The sequence below is a fragment of the Lactuca serriola genome, chromosome 5, assembly GCF_051521515.1.
Source record: "Lactuca serriola cultivar US96UC23 chromosome 5, Lser_US96UC23_V15, whole genome shotgun sequence".
Taxonomy (NCBI): domain Eukaryota; kingdom Viridiplantae; phylum Streptophyta; class Magnoliopsida; order Asterales; family Asteraceae; genus Lactuca; species Lactuca serriola.
In genome coordinates, this window is record NC_136412.1 from 332,247,768 (window position 1) to 332,263,385 (window position 15,618).

Below are 15,618 nucleotides of genomic sequence, written 5' to 3' on the forward strand. Positions count from 1 at the left end.
TGAACACAGGTATTCATATATGTTAATAAAATTTAATAAATAATGTAGCGTGTAACTAACATGTTCATCATAATTTCTTTGTGACACTGTCGGTTCCTCAAAAATAATGTCGTTCCAAAATTGTTCATTATTCACTTCTTCAAAAAAAACCTCTGTATGTTTTTGTTGATTCATAAACACATGCTGCTCCAGTGCATGTACCCGTTTCAACAACTCGTCTAGCTTGTGTTTCCCACTGCCCCGACCTCTACCATGAGAGCGACCACTGGACGACATACTAGACGAAGATTCGTCTTGTCTCCTAAAATGGTCTCGTACTGGGGATGGAACTGCTTTCCCTTCACCATATACATACTCTTGAAATGACATATAATAAAAAGATGTCATCTCACCATCACCCGGTAACATGTTTTGTCTTGGTGGTAGCCCCTCCTAAAAAATTAAACATATTAAAAATGCATATAAAACTATAATAATCAACTTTATTAATAATAAACGAAATATTTTTAAACCTGCATCTTTGACCAAATCTTGTTCACGTCAACCCATTTCAATTTTTTTGTTCCGCTCCATCTTTTCATCCGAGGCAAGTCTTTATTTTTTCTCAATGCAAATCCACATGCACGAACAGCCGGAATCATCTCATATATCTATATCTACAATTTTGTACAATAACAGTAATAAAAGTTAAAATTAAAATAAAAAATATAACAATAAAACAATTTAAATATAAGAAAATTTTTATACCCTAATTGGAGCCGTAAATCCTGAGACGGAATACTTTAAAGTTTGACCACGCTCAGGAAGTGATAAATAATGATGTATCTTATTCCACGTATCCTCAAGGTCAACATAAGTAAAATCCCATAGATAGCTACCCCAAGCGAAGCTAACAAAACAAAAAAAAAAACAAAATTGATTATTATATAAATTATAACTTTAATAAAATAGAACTTTTAACGTAAAGAAAATATACCTATTCCAGAGATCCAAATTCTCAGCCAAATAAAACCAATCTTGTGGCACCCGATCGTTAACTTCTTTGCCCAAAAAACCTTCACACAAAATGTATATCAAACATACTCTAACTGCATCAAGGTCGTCAAGTGCTAGGAATGTTTGATTTAAAATTAAACTTTTCAGGTCGCCGATTTTCACCGAACTATTAGTATGGTCCGGAAATAGCCGTTCACGCAGTAAACATCTTTTTTTACTGCTTATTAATTTTTCCGACCCTTTTCTCCCAATGTTTTTTGGATACTCCCCAAAATTGAAGCCGGTAATCAAACAAAACTCTTCCGGCCCATAAACCATTTTGGTATTGCCTACTCGAAAATATAAACGTTTTATTCCATCTGGAGATAAAACAGGGTCCGGCCGGATCTGATGAAGGAACATTTTATGAAACAATAAAGCGTCCCCTTGTAAACGAGGGACATCAATAAAATAGCCAAAGACGGTATTTCTGAAAATAGCACGTCGGGCATCATCTAAAACTTCAAAGACTTCCCATATGTTACCGCCAGAGCCTTTTAGGTTCACAAAGGCTTTCGTATTCATTAAACTAAAATCATGCTGCAAAAAAAAAACACAAAAACAAATTAGATAACTAAAAAATATATTTTTTTTTAAATATATGATTACGAACTGCAAATACTTTCTTAATTACTAATATATATATTTCCCCGATAAAAAACAATAACATACACATATATAAACAATTTTCCAAGTTATACAACAAATATATTTACGATAGAAAACAATATCATACATAATTATATAAATATTTTCAACTTAAACATATTTTCAACTTAAACAAATTTTCAACTTAAACGACAAATATATAAACAATTTTTATCTTTCTAATTAAAACTAACATTATATAACCATATAAACAAAAAAATTTAAAAATAAAACGACAACCAAACTAACAATTTTGCAAGTTATACGACTACTTTATACAAATTTTTCAACTTATACGACAAATAAAAACAATTTCTAACAATATATATACGACAAATTTTCAACTTATACAAATGTTATACGACAAATATATATACAAACAACTATTTTGCAGTTTATATAAACAATTATAGCATAAAAATTTACAAGATTTCAGGTTATACAACAACTAAAAAAACTACAAAAATAACAAATTGTAAACATTATCTACGCTGTCTCTACTTGCATTTAAACTTTAAGTATACTAAAAATATACTAAAACTATCAAACACAACAAAATTACCCTTTTTTAACACTAAATAATACAACAATTGATAAAAAAAAAATAACTTTAAACATTAAAAGAGTTAAAATCTAACCATATTTGCGGGATTGTTGACATAATCCTCCATTTTCTTCAAAAACTAGCCAAAATTCCGAGAGAAGCCCAAAGTTAGAGAGAGTTTTTGTGTAGAGAATGGTGAAAATGAAAAAAAAAAAAAAAAAAAACGTTTTTATACCTAAAAATCACCCATTTCGCAGATGAGAAGGTCCCATCTGCGAAATTGGCATCTCATCTGCGAATGTACAAGTGCCTGAAGCACAGTTGTGCTTCAGGCACTTGTACATTCGCAGATGAGATGCCCATTTCGCAGATGGGACCTTCTCATCTGCGAAATGGGTGGCTAAATATGTAATCCCGATTTTTTTTGGCTATTTTTGTAATGCAATTAGTGTAATTGGCTATTTTTGTAAATTTCTCTTAAAAGAATAATTAAACCAAGAAAAATATTTAAAAAAAAAAAAAGAATTAGTATATATACGGAATCCTTGTCACATACAATATGACTTTGTCTAAGATTATTTATCCTAAATAACTTTATATAAAAATGTCATTTTTATAGCTTATTCTATTTAATTGACTAACATAAATCTGTGAGTGTTACAATTAACGTGGGTTACACACTTGCACCTGATTTCACATCGGCCGGAAAGGAGAACTAAATATTCCTTATAAGGATGTGGATACCTTCCATATCACAACGCGTTTTAAAGTCGTGAGGGCATCAGATCCCATAAGATCTTTGCAGTTAAGCATGCCCGGTCGGGAGCAATTCAGGGATGGGTGACCCATTGGTAAGTTTTCATGTCGGTAGCCCAAATCGGACAATATTATGATACGTGCCACAGGGGGATGTTACAGTCACGATCCAAGGAGTATTGTACAAGAAATTCTTTGTAGGACCATATCTAAGGTGCCTAGAAGATCATGAATGTAGCACCTGGTTCTTGAAGGAAGAGCATTGAAGGATCAAGAGGAGACTGAAGGATTCGAGTTTGGTTCACCATTTGCAGTCTACAGAAGGTATAAAGTCTGAACCTTGCTCATTCATTTGTTAGATCCCTCTTTGGGGTGATTTAGGGCTTTTATAAGCTATTTTTGGTGGCCAACCATGTTTGCAAACATGGTTGGGGGGTTTGAGCTTCTGGATCATGTCATTTTTGGAGTCACAAGACAGATTTGGGTTGCTTTTGCACTCAAGGAAGGTCCCATGCAACAAAAGAACCATTTTAGAGCCTTTTAAGCTCAAAAGTCCCATGCATGCACGTAAAGTTTGTAACTTTACGTGCTAGATCGAGTTTAAGGGCCTGGATCTATCTTTTAATCAAGTGTTGTACATCATAAATCGAAGTTTTAAGGAGGGGATGTGACCGACTCGACGAGTCCATTCCTGGACTCGGCGAGTCCAAGGGTTCTGTCCCATATCAGTGAGGGTCAAAAGGACCAAATGAGTGTGGAAAGGTCTTAGGGAGTCCCGAGGGGGGGGTGACCCAACGTTCTGAACTAAGCAAATTGTTCTGTAAATTCATGGTACTCGGTGAGTGCATGAACGGACCCGGCGAGTCCAAGGCAATCTTCATAGAACTCGACGAGTTGTTCATCAACTCGGCGAGTCGAGGACAGAACGTGTTCATAGGATGAAGAGTAACTCGACGAGTTGTTCATATAACTCGGCGAGTCAGAGGCAAGACATGAGTATCAGTTGATGATGAACTCGACGAGTTGTTCATACAACTCGGCGAGTCGGATGAGGATTCAGTCGGTGTTCATTTAGAAGGAAAACTCGTCAAGTCATCGTCTAACTCGACGAGTAGAGACGGGTATGAGGTCTAATGGAAGGATAGGGACTCGGCGAGTTGGCGAGCCAACTCGGCGAGTCAGGTCAACTAGAAGTTGACATTGACTTTGACTTGGTCAAGGGGTAAAATGGTCATTTTACCCTAAGAGTAGATGTCAGTTTCTGACTAAGTGTTTTGTGGGAATTTTAGCCGGAGGATTTCCGGAGCAGCAGCAGCGGCAGTCGGAGGATTCCCACACAGTTCAACAACTACTACGAGGTGAGTTACCTTCCAGTAGCGATGGGTCTAAGGCCACAATGTCGGCCCACCAGTAAGAGACGTATGATAGATGATTATCTTTGTGATATCATCTAGGTTTGCTACTACCTGATATGTTATATGTTAGCATGATATGTTGTATGTGATAGTAGTAGAGTTCGGTTGTTAGGACCGAAGGGTAGTCAGACATCCCAGATACGTCTGACAGTATGTGATGATATGTATGCATGTTGGCTTGTTATGTTATATGCGATAGAGGTAGTAAGAGGGGACTAGTCCCCAAGTTCGGTTGTTAGGACCGAAGGGTAGTTCAGGCGCCCCAGATATGTCTGATAATATGTTTATGTTATGTTATATGTGATATTAGTAGTAGGGGTGAAATAGTCCCCGAGGTTCGGTTGTTAGGACCGAAGGGTAGTCGGTACCCCAGAATGGCTCGACATTAGTAGGTCAACACCCCAGAATGGCCGCATGGGTAGGTCGGCACCCGAGAATGGCCGTACAGGGTAGGTCGGGCACCCCAAAAATGTCTGGCAGTATGTACGTGATATGATTGTATGGTATGTGGTACGATGGGGGAACTCACTAAGCTTCGTGCTTACAGTTTTCAGTTTTGGTTTCAGGTACCTCTTCAGCGAAGGGGAAGGAGCTGGCGCGGTAGCGGCACATCATACACACACACATTGGTTTTCCACATTACGAGATGTTCTGGGATTGTACTCTAACATTATTATTATTTTCATGTTTTGGGTTTTCAGACTCGAGATATGTTTTATGAAATGATATGATCGGATGATGTTTTACTACAAATATTTTACAAACCACTTATTTTAATTGAAATTTTTGGGCGTGAAAATTGGGTCGTTACAATGAAGCTATGGAAGTCTTGAAAGACATACACGAAGGGGATTGTGGAAACCATACCAGGGGCTGACTCTTATGTTCCAAAGTGTTAAGAACGGGATACTACTGACCAACCATGAAGAAAGATGTTTTCTTACATGCTCAGAAATGTGATGGTTGTCAAAGACATAGAAACATCCTTCACTAACCGGCAGAACCGTTACATCCCATCATCTCACCTTGGCCATTCACGAAGTGGGGAACGGACATAGTTGGTAAATTGCCTAAGGCACCTGGAGGAAAGGTTTTTATGCTAGTCATGACAGACTATTTCTCAAAATGGATAGAAGTTAAGGATTTTGTTCAAATAAGAGATAAAGAGGTAGTCTCATTCATCAAGAGAAACATCCTCACCATATTCGGGATCCCTGTTGAAATCATATGTGACAACGTTCATAAGAAAAATAACACATGACTTCTGCACTAGTTGGGGAATTAAAATGATAATGTCCACCTCATTTCATCCTTAAGCTAATGGACAAGCAGTCTAGCAACAAGATCATAGTCAATAACCTGAATAAGAAATTAGGTGAAAAGAAGGGAAAATGGGTTGAAGAACTTCCTTTCATTCTGCGGGTAGATAGAACCACTACTAAAACGGAAACATGACAAACCCCATACTCCTTGGTGTTTGGAGCAGAATCCATGATCCATACAGAAGTAGTGATCCCAGCGACAAGATACAAACTCCAAACTCAAGACAAAAACGATAGGATCATAGTTGATGATCTTGACACCATTGATGAAATAAGGGATCTCGCCAAGACCTGTATTGCAGCTCACCAACAAAGGATTGTTAAATCCTACAATAGGAATATTAAGATCTAAAGACTCCAAGTAGGTGAATTGGTTGTAGGAAAAACATTCCAAAACACCAAGGATCTTAAAGATGATAAGCTAGCACCTAAATGGGAAGGCCCCCATCTCATTGATTTAGAAGCAGGAAAGGGGGCATATTGGTTGCCTGCTATAAAAGGAAACCTCTTGCCAAGGTCATGGAATACAATACATCTCAGGCATATTTCATGTAAGTCAAATTCATGATATTTCATTATGGAAAAGACAAGGTACGCAACCACTCCCTACCTTCACCTTTCCCTTTTTATTAAATTTCTCTCTTTAAGATCATTACTAACTTAATTATCGGAGGGGCATTATCCAGGATAACGCTCTCCCTATGCTAATATTTATTTTCAACATGCAGAAATTCAAGGATCCTAGCCGCTACGAATAGAGACTGATCATCTCTCCTCCGATCAAGGGTACTTAATCCTCTCTAAGGTATAAAGAGTTGATAACCTCTTTCATATGTGTTTATATTTCTACACCTCTCTTGGACGCACGATATCTAACTATGGGATGTGAATTAGGGGATCATTTCACACCTTAGTGACTAGGCAAACCTCTTATTTCTTAAGATATGTTAAGATCCTAAACTTTAATTTACGGTTTATAACATTGTCATGTTATCTTAAGTTGGGATCTTCCCCACAATATCTTAAGTTGGGGTCTTCCCCATAATATCTTAAGTTGGGATCTCCCCCAGAATTTCTTAAGTTGGGATCTCCCCCGGAATATCCTAAGTTGGGATTTTTCCCAAAATATCTTAAGTTGGAATATTCCCCAGGATACGTTAAAGTTAGGATATTCCAAAGAATATCATAAATTGGGATTTTTCCCAGTAAAACTCCAACTTGGGTCTCCAACCAATGAATTACTATGTTGGAACTTTCCCAATATTACTTGAATTCTAAAGCTATGGGCATGTTAAGAAAAATTCTCCTAATAATTGGATCAGAATCCTAAAGAATAAGTTCAAAAAAGTAGTTATAGGTCTAATGGAAATCAAAAGAAGAAGTTTGCATCAGGTTCTATTCATCCTTATCTTTTGATGAAAAGACTTCCCTACCCTTTTGATCAAAATTTATCTTCTCAAATCTCATGATCCTAACTATATCAAGATCCTGATCAAATAGCTCAGATCTTTAGGATCCCAAAGATTTTTGCAAACCCTAAGATTCTTAGGATCCAAATCGTCTAAGAAGCTTTATAAAAACATGTTGCAACGGCGTCAACCTCACAAGAAAAAAGAGATAAACCAAAGCATTAAAATAAAAGGGGTTGCCCACTAACCCCACATAAAAATATTGTTTTACATACCAAAATCTCAAAATGTTTTTAAACTAATCAAACCTAATCATATACTTGATCACCCTACTTGGGGTCTTTTATGTCTTCTTCTTCTTCTCTTCCTCCTCCTTCTTCTTCTTCTCTTCTTCTTCCTCTTCTTTCTTATTCATCTCTGTAGGATCCTGATCAGAGTTAACAGGCTTGCCAGTGATTTCAGTTAGGGTTTCATGCCAAGCTTCCACATTCTAGGATCATGCATTCTCCACGTCCTCCACCAACTTGATATTTACCTCCCAGATGGCCTCAACGACACTTCTTCTGAGTTCATAAATCACCTCATTGATTTCCAGAGCGTGCTCTTCCTCTCTGTGCTTTCTCTTTGCTCAGCTTCTCCACCTTCTGCACAGGATCCTTGTTGATCCCATCTTGCTCCTTTAAGGCATGCTCTGCCCATTCCGCTCTAATCCTTATATCTTCAGTAGATCGAGAGACATGATCAGCAACCTGTGGAAGATCATGACAAGTAAACAATAGTATAGTAGAAATGAGCTTGAAAATACTTACAAATTGCGAGAAGGAGATTAGCTTCAACAGTGCCTCCTCTACTCCAAGGTTCTTTAGGCCAAGGTTTGTGGTTCCTGCCGACTTCCTCTTTTTAGATCCTGGAGTCTTGACGGTCAGGTATATCGATGTCCTCTTTGGAGGGAGAGAGGATGAGGCCTTTTCCTTCTTAATAACGAGTTGGCCAGTGGATATTGCGAAATCGATGTCAGCAAGAGAGAACAGTGTTCTAGAGCATGTAGCCTTGGATCTTGCGCAAAGAAACTTAATCAGATCAGGATCCTTCAAATAAAATAGACGATCGAAGGATCTCACCTGTCGATATAAGTCGCATATAAACTCTCTTGGAAGTTGGGTGGCTCAAACTTTAAGGATCTCTCGGTCTTGAGTAAATCAAAGAAATTGCCAATCTTCACCTTTGTATCCTCAGCGGTAGGAACGATATCATCAAACTTAAAAGATGCATCAAAACAAATAAAATAAGAAAGCATAAATTCTAGGATTCTTAATATAACAAATAAGATCCTACCCTTTTTTATCCAGGTTTTTGGCAGGAGATCCCTGCCGAGGATAGAGTCACGCCTCACAAAAAAAATATTTTTATTTCCAAGTGTCGTCATTGTGTTTTAGTTTCAGGATAAGAGGTGATTTATTAATTTTGACTTCGATCAGGAAACGGGAATTCCCAAAAGTTGAAAGATCGTAGACATAGGCCAACTCTGCTAGACTTATGTCTAGATCATTTGATTGATTCAATCAATCAATACAAGACAGGATCCTCCAAATTACAGGCATGGCTTGGATGTATGAAATTTTGGTGACTTTGAAAAACTCAGAAATGATACCGGAAAAAGGGTATGACAAACTCAAAGAAAATGGGTATTCAGGAAGGCAAACCCAAGAAGGAGAGACAAAGTATGGTTGATCCTTGGCATCAAAAGGATTGAAGATGACATCAGATAAAAAAGCGCCAACCATTTTTAAAGACTCAATATCGTTGTCATCAAAAGATCAAGTCTCATCGTAAGATGGTATCTTTTGATCAACGAAGTCTTTGTCAGAAGGAACAATAATGTTATCACAAGAATGGAGCATCTTATTTCCCATGATCAATGACTAAGAAAATTAAGAAGAAAAGATCAGGAAAGAGTACCTTTAAAGACAATCGATAATGTTTCAAAGAAAGCTGGAACAAGTAAAAAAGATCAGGAACCCAAGCACCCTATTTTGTGAAGATCACAGAAGAAAGAGAAATGATTTCATAGATAATTATGCCTACATTAATGGTTAGAATTCTATCCGTTAGAATTTAAATTTCTCTATCTATTAGGATTCTGGAATCCTTATTTTCATTTTCATTTTTGTTTTAAGTATATGATGAAATTATACTCTTTTAAATATCATGAATTAATCCAAAACATTTTACAGGTATAATTTGGGGGCAATTAATTAGGGTCAAGATCTTCAATCCTATCCACGATCCCAAATCTCAAAGAAATCTAAGCATCCTGAAATATATGTCAGGATCCTGACTATCATGATTATTATTTCCTAACAATATTAACGGGTATATTTCTTATTTATTCCTTACTTATGCATAAATAGTCAATTAAAGATTCCTTAAGTCCGAAGAATCATCTCAAACAGGCTTAAGACCCGGGAATACCATGTCAAAACAATGTGCAAATACTTGTTCAAGAGGATCCCAAAAATATCGGACTTTTAGTTATTAGGGTTAGACTATAAATGCACATGTACTCTTCACACTAAGGACACAACTAGTATTACTAAAGCATTCATACTTGTATTCTGGTCATCATTTCTGTAATTTTTGTTCTAATCAATAAAATCAAATGAGGCAGTTGATCATTATCACCAACAAAGGTTTTATGTCAAAGATCCCATCAAGGATCAAGAGCTTTCCTTGTAAACCACTTTTTTCATTTTAATCTTAATTCGATTCTTGTAATAGCTACAACACCACAACCTCTCATATAACTTGGTTGATTTTCATGTGATTTATTTTTGCCCAAAACAATATACACACCCATTATAAGACAATGCTTAGTTCTCCTATCCGACCAATGTGGGATCAAGGATCTCCTTCTCGTATCTCTCCTTCTACATGGTCTGACGTCCCTGCCGAATGCATAAACCTCGTTTTCCTAACTCTAATACCCTTTGTAACATCCCCAAAGTCACGTACCATAATATTGTCCGCTTTGATCTACCCAATATCGAAACTTCACAGAGAGGTAATGTTTTGGTTATCACACATCAACCAGGTAAGAGAACTAAGCATTATCTTATAAGAGGTATGGATACCTACCTATCACAATGAGTTTTAAATTCTAGTGGGACAACAAATATCATAAGAACTCTAAAGTTAAGCATGTCATGGCGAGAGCAATTTCAATATTAGCGACCCTTGAGAAGTTTCCGTGTCGAGTGGCCCAAGCAGACAATATTGATCTTTGTAATGTATTAGAAAGTTAAGTTTTCCGTTAACTTGAACCGATTAAATGATGGAATAAGTTTTAGTAACTAGTCAATCTCCATTTAAGAAAACAAATTCATTTAAATGTTTGAAGACTACGTTAGCCAAAGAATATCAAAGTTGATATTCTAAGGACTTGTCGGTTCAAATTTATTAAATATCAAATTGGAGGCATTATCAGTTCACAGTTCTCTCGGTTATTAAAAACAAGAGGGAGTTGTAACTGTCAAACCGGAGCACTTATCAGTTTATGGTTCTCTTAGTGGTTAACAAAAGAGGAAATCTTGTAAACTTGGACTGATATTAATTTGATAGTTGTCGAACATAAGTTACTCCATCAACTCTTCCCATGATCTTCAGAGTAAGGATTAACTACCTAATATCCAAAAGTACACATAGATCATAGCAATCGAGTGTAACTGGATTTTATGTGTATGAAATTCAAACTAAAGAGCTTTAAGTTTTATGAATTTGTTAAATTGACTCTTCGCATATATTTTGTAATTTGATTTTGCTTTAGGGGTGTCATTTTAAAATTTTTAACCATTAAACCGGGTATTATCAATTCATGGTTCTCTCTGGTTGTTTGAAAAAAGAAACTCGTGTAAACGTCAATTGATATTTATCAATTTGATGATTGTCAAACATAAGTAACTCTCTCAACACTTTCCGTGATCTTTAGTGTGAGGATTAACTTCTTTATATCCTAAAGCACACATCATACATACTTATAAAGTTAGCCTTTTTTTCTTGAATCTTATGCATTTGATACCCCCATTTTTAACTTCCTCAAACCACATTCATTTGAAACTCCCATTTTTAACTAATGCTACTCAAAAGTTTTCTTAATTATGATTTAACACTCAAAAGTTTTATAACTTATATTATGTTTAATTAGCATTTAGTGAAAAGTTTACTATAAAAAGACCAATCTTTTGTGTCTTTTGTGTTATATGAAATCTTACATGTAAGAAGGATTTGAAGATATTGTAATTCAAAAGTTTTCATATAGTTGAAGTATTAATGATCAAAATATGATGATTTGAAAAATGGGTAATATGATTTTTTCTTTCAACCAAAACAAATGAAGCTTTTCTATTCTTTCTTTATATTCAGTTTCTCATTTAATCTTTATATGTCATTTGTGTGTATTCCTCAATCTTAAATGTGACTCTCCAAACATCAATGTTTTGCTTGGAATATCTTTCTGATTCTTCTTTTTCAAGAAAAATATTCTGATTGCAGGTTAGTGAAGAATTGTCATCAAGTTGCTATGGTTGAATGGTGTTAAATGAAGAAAGAATATTCATAAAATGGATATAGGTTTTTTTTGTTTGAGCAAAGTTGACGAATGTTAGTTTTATCTTTTGATTTAAATGTATGTTTATGTAACATCTTTATTTATATATTCAACCACACAATGCTCTTATTTATTTGATTGTAGTTTTTCTATTTTGATTATGTTTATTTTCTATTTTTTTTTGTTGGGTTATCCTACACAACATATTTAAAAATATTTAAAAGATAACATAATTTTGAACATTTGATATGTAATTATGATAGACTTATCATGATATGTTCTTCATAGGAAAATAATTAATCCATATTACTACGACAAGAATTACATATGACATTTATGAATATATATATATATATATATATATATATATATATATATATATATATATATAGGTTTAGGTTCTATGGAAAACAATAAACCCTAAAAAAAACCTTAAAAATCATTAAAATGCATAAAAAAATACTTAGAGATCACAAAACTTATTTTTGAATTTTTTTTATCAAAAAATCACAACTTTTAGGACAAAATGTATACGCATCTATTTATGCTATAAATTTATAATTAAATATCTTTATGTTTAATAATGGAAGGGATTAAAATTATGCATCAAAACAAATTATAATAATAATAATAATAATAATAATAATAATAATAATAATATATTTTCAAGTATCGCATTCAATTGAAACTCACGCTACAACTCAAGAGTTTGCTAATTTATGTATATTAATTAGTTACAACTCAAGAGTTTTTAACTTATGATTATTAATTAGTAATCACTAATAACTTTTTATTTTCCTTTCTTTTATAAGGTTGTAAATTTTTTCTCATTAAAAACATTAATGTATTTGAAGAGATTTGTGATTTAAATATGAAGAGTTAATGTAAATGTTATAATAGATGTTTTGGTGTTTTTATGTTATTAAAAGTTATAGTATTTATTTTTCATATTTTTTATTATTCGTTGTATATATATCTTTTTTAATACAAATGTTATAAAAGATGTTTTTCTATTTTTATGTTACTAAAAGTTACAGTTCATATTTTTGTTCATACGTTTCGTTAACCATTATATTATCATTCATTTTATATATAATTTACACAATTTTAAACAATTTATAAAATTATCAAATAATTGTATATATCACAATGACTTAAAAATAAAACTATAACGTTTAATAAAACTAATATGTTAACTATATGTTTGCTTTACTACTAACATTTTATTTCAAAGTAGAAATATTAAATAATAATTTGGTAAAAGTTATTATTTTAACTATATAATTTTATCCTCGCGCAACACGTGAGGATTCGCCTAGTATAATAATATAACAGTGCATAGCTGAATTTTGTGTGTATGAATATGAACATAGAGAGCTTTAAGTTTTATCATTTATGCCTTTGTGAAGTTAATGTCTTCACATTTGTTTTCTAGTTTTTTTTTTTTTTTTTTGAGATTGATAATAAAAGTTCAATACATATCGATTGAAGGCAAATATGCAACAAGCTGCGCCGCTAGCCTTTTCTGGATGGCGAAACCAATTCTTTTGAAAACAATATTTATGATTCTTGAAGATATGACATTAGAATGCATGACCCGTTGGACTATATTGAGGAGCTTCACCGCCTCTGGTGTAAGAAAACCAAATGTATCGAATGCAAAAGGTACAAACACATGTTGATTTTCTATACATGCATTCTCATGCTTTACAACTTTGCACGCAACGGCTTTAAAAGCGGCATGTCCAACTGTGAAACCCCCGCTCCCCAAACCAACGAGAGGAGAGACCCCAGTAAGATCCACGCACGCATGCTTCCCTCCTATCCATCCAAAGACCAAAATGTCCACTGGTCTAAGTGTGGACCTTCCATCCTGCGGGTTCATCAAAAAGTTCATTGATGCTTCTTTCTTCACAGAAATACCTGCACGCCGACAATCATCAAAGAAAACATCCCGAACCATATCATGTCTGTACTTGAAACCATGGAGCTCTCTACAATGAACCGTGTGTTCCCCAAATGTATCCAAACATGCATTGCCGCAAACTGGGTATATCTCGTCAATTGGGAATATGGGAATCATGAGGCGGTACCGAAGGATAGTTCGGTACTCCACATGAGACATATGCTGGCCAAGACCGTCAATAAGGATAGTTAGCAGAAAATCCTGAGCATGAGGTGTCCACAGACACTCAAAGACTGTTTTCTGTCTGACATTCATGTCGAAGTCGACTTCCATATCTTGATTACGATTTAAAGATTTCTCCATGTATTTGATTATACCCATCAGTGACTTAATTCAAATTCATAATTTAATCCATGTGTCAATTTAATCTTTTAGTTAGTATTCATCTCATCCTTTTACATACAACAGCTTCTACAAACTAATTTATTTATTGATAATATCAATAACGTAGGCATAAATAACTTAGGTATTTGAAATTGGTGATCAAAACCTATAGTTGCTATTTATCATTTTCTAATAAAAATAAATGGGCATGTGACACATGTTCCATCGGTTTCATTATAATGTCGTTATATGCTTATTATAATATCTATTGAACACTTCTACCAAACATGAACATTATCTAATACAATTAACTCAAATTATCGCTAAATTTTAGGAAAATCATTTTTGTGGCCTAACCTGGTTTATTCTATTTTGACTTTTCTTATTTGGTTCGTACTTGAAACATACAGAATTTACGAATCAACTTTTAGGTTTTAACATAAATAAACCGGATTTCAAATTTGGTTGGTTGGTCTAAAATCAAAATAAACAAAGTTTACTTGCTATTGAAGGAAAACAACTTCATACAAACACTACAAAAACATTCATGCCACTTTAAAATATTTTAACAGAATAAATATAGTATATCGAGTTTCAACATTTACATCAAATCGAAAATCAATAAATGAGATTCAAAATTAAGAATCGTAAAACCAAAATATTAATTAAATCAGTTTAAGAAAATGAACATCTGGTCGTTGTAGTATAGTGGTAAGTATTCCCGCCTGTCACGCGGGTGACCCGGGTTCGATCCCCGGCAACGGCGTTTTTGACTTTTTTTTTATCTTCCAACGTTGTATTTTCCAAAGACGTCGTTTTCCTCTACGGATATTTTCTGTAATTGAATCTTGCCCTGCCTTCCACTCCTCAGTTTCTTGCCGATAAAGAGACCCAAACATTCCAAATTTCAGCTTCAACCCACCAACAACACCACCTCATTCTCGATCCAATATCCACAATCCGCCACCACTAATCAACCAAATGACCACCACCGACCACCGTAACCTAAACAGCACCACCATCCACGTCATGGCATTAGACGGAATCGTGAACGTCAATTCCCTTTTCACACTCGGTCTCTTCCTTGGTCTTGCCGTTAACCCCGCCGACCCAAATTACACCCTCGTGGACTCCTCCTCCGCGACCACATGCCTCATGTCCTCCTCCACCGCCGAGAAGTTGGTCGCCTTCCATGTCTATTCTTTCAGTTCCTTCCTGTTCTCGAGCCTTATTGCTTTCGCGCTCAAACAAGCCATTAGAACAGCCAAAGATGGGGACACGCGGATTCAGGTGAGTGATGACACCATCGCTCATGTTAATTTGAGGGTCTTACGAGCTGGGATTTTGGCGTCGGCTACTGGATCGGTGTCTGGATGTTTGTTTTTGACTGCTGCGCTGGTTGATTTGGTTGAGATTAAGCTCGGAAAATTGGGTTGTTCCGATTGGTATGGTGTGGCTGCGGTTGTGCCGTTGGTAGTGTTGGTGCCTTTGGCTCTTGTTTTTTATATATGCATTGTGTTGCATGCATTCGCTACTTAGTAGCTTCATAATTGTACTCTACAAATATTTATAAGTCAAAACTCAAATCAAGAAAAA

General features: G+C 35.0%; 1 protein-coding gene and 1 non-coding gene across 2 annotated transcripts; both read left to right on the forward strand.

The window, feature by feature from the left end:
• Positions 1–14,716: 14,716 nt before the first annotated feature.
• TRNAD-GUC (transfer RNA aspartic acid (anticodon GUC)) lies at positions 14,717–14,788 on the forward strand. The gene has a single exon. It is a non-coding gene; the product is annotated as a tRNA-Asp (tRNA).
• A 116-nt stretch (positions 14,789–14,904) lies between these two features.
• On the forward strand, positions 14,905–15,618 carry LOC145051984 (uncharacterized). The gene has a single exon (XM_078999808.1). It carries the CDS (start codon positions 15,004–15,006, stop codon positions 15,559–15,561), a length of 558 nt encoding a protein of 185 aa, XP_078855934.1. The 5' UTR covers positions 14,905–15,003; the 3' UTR covers positions 15,562–15,618.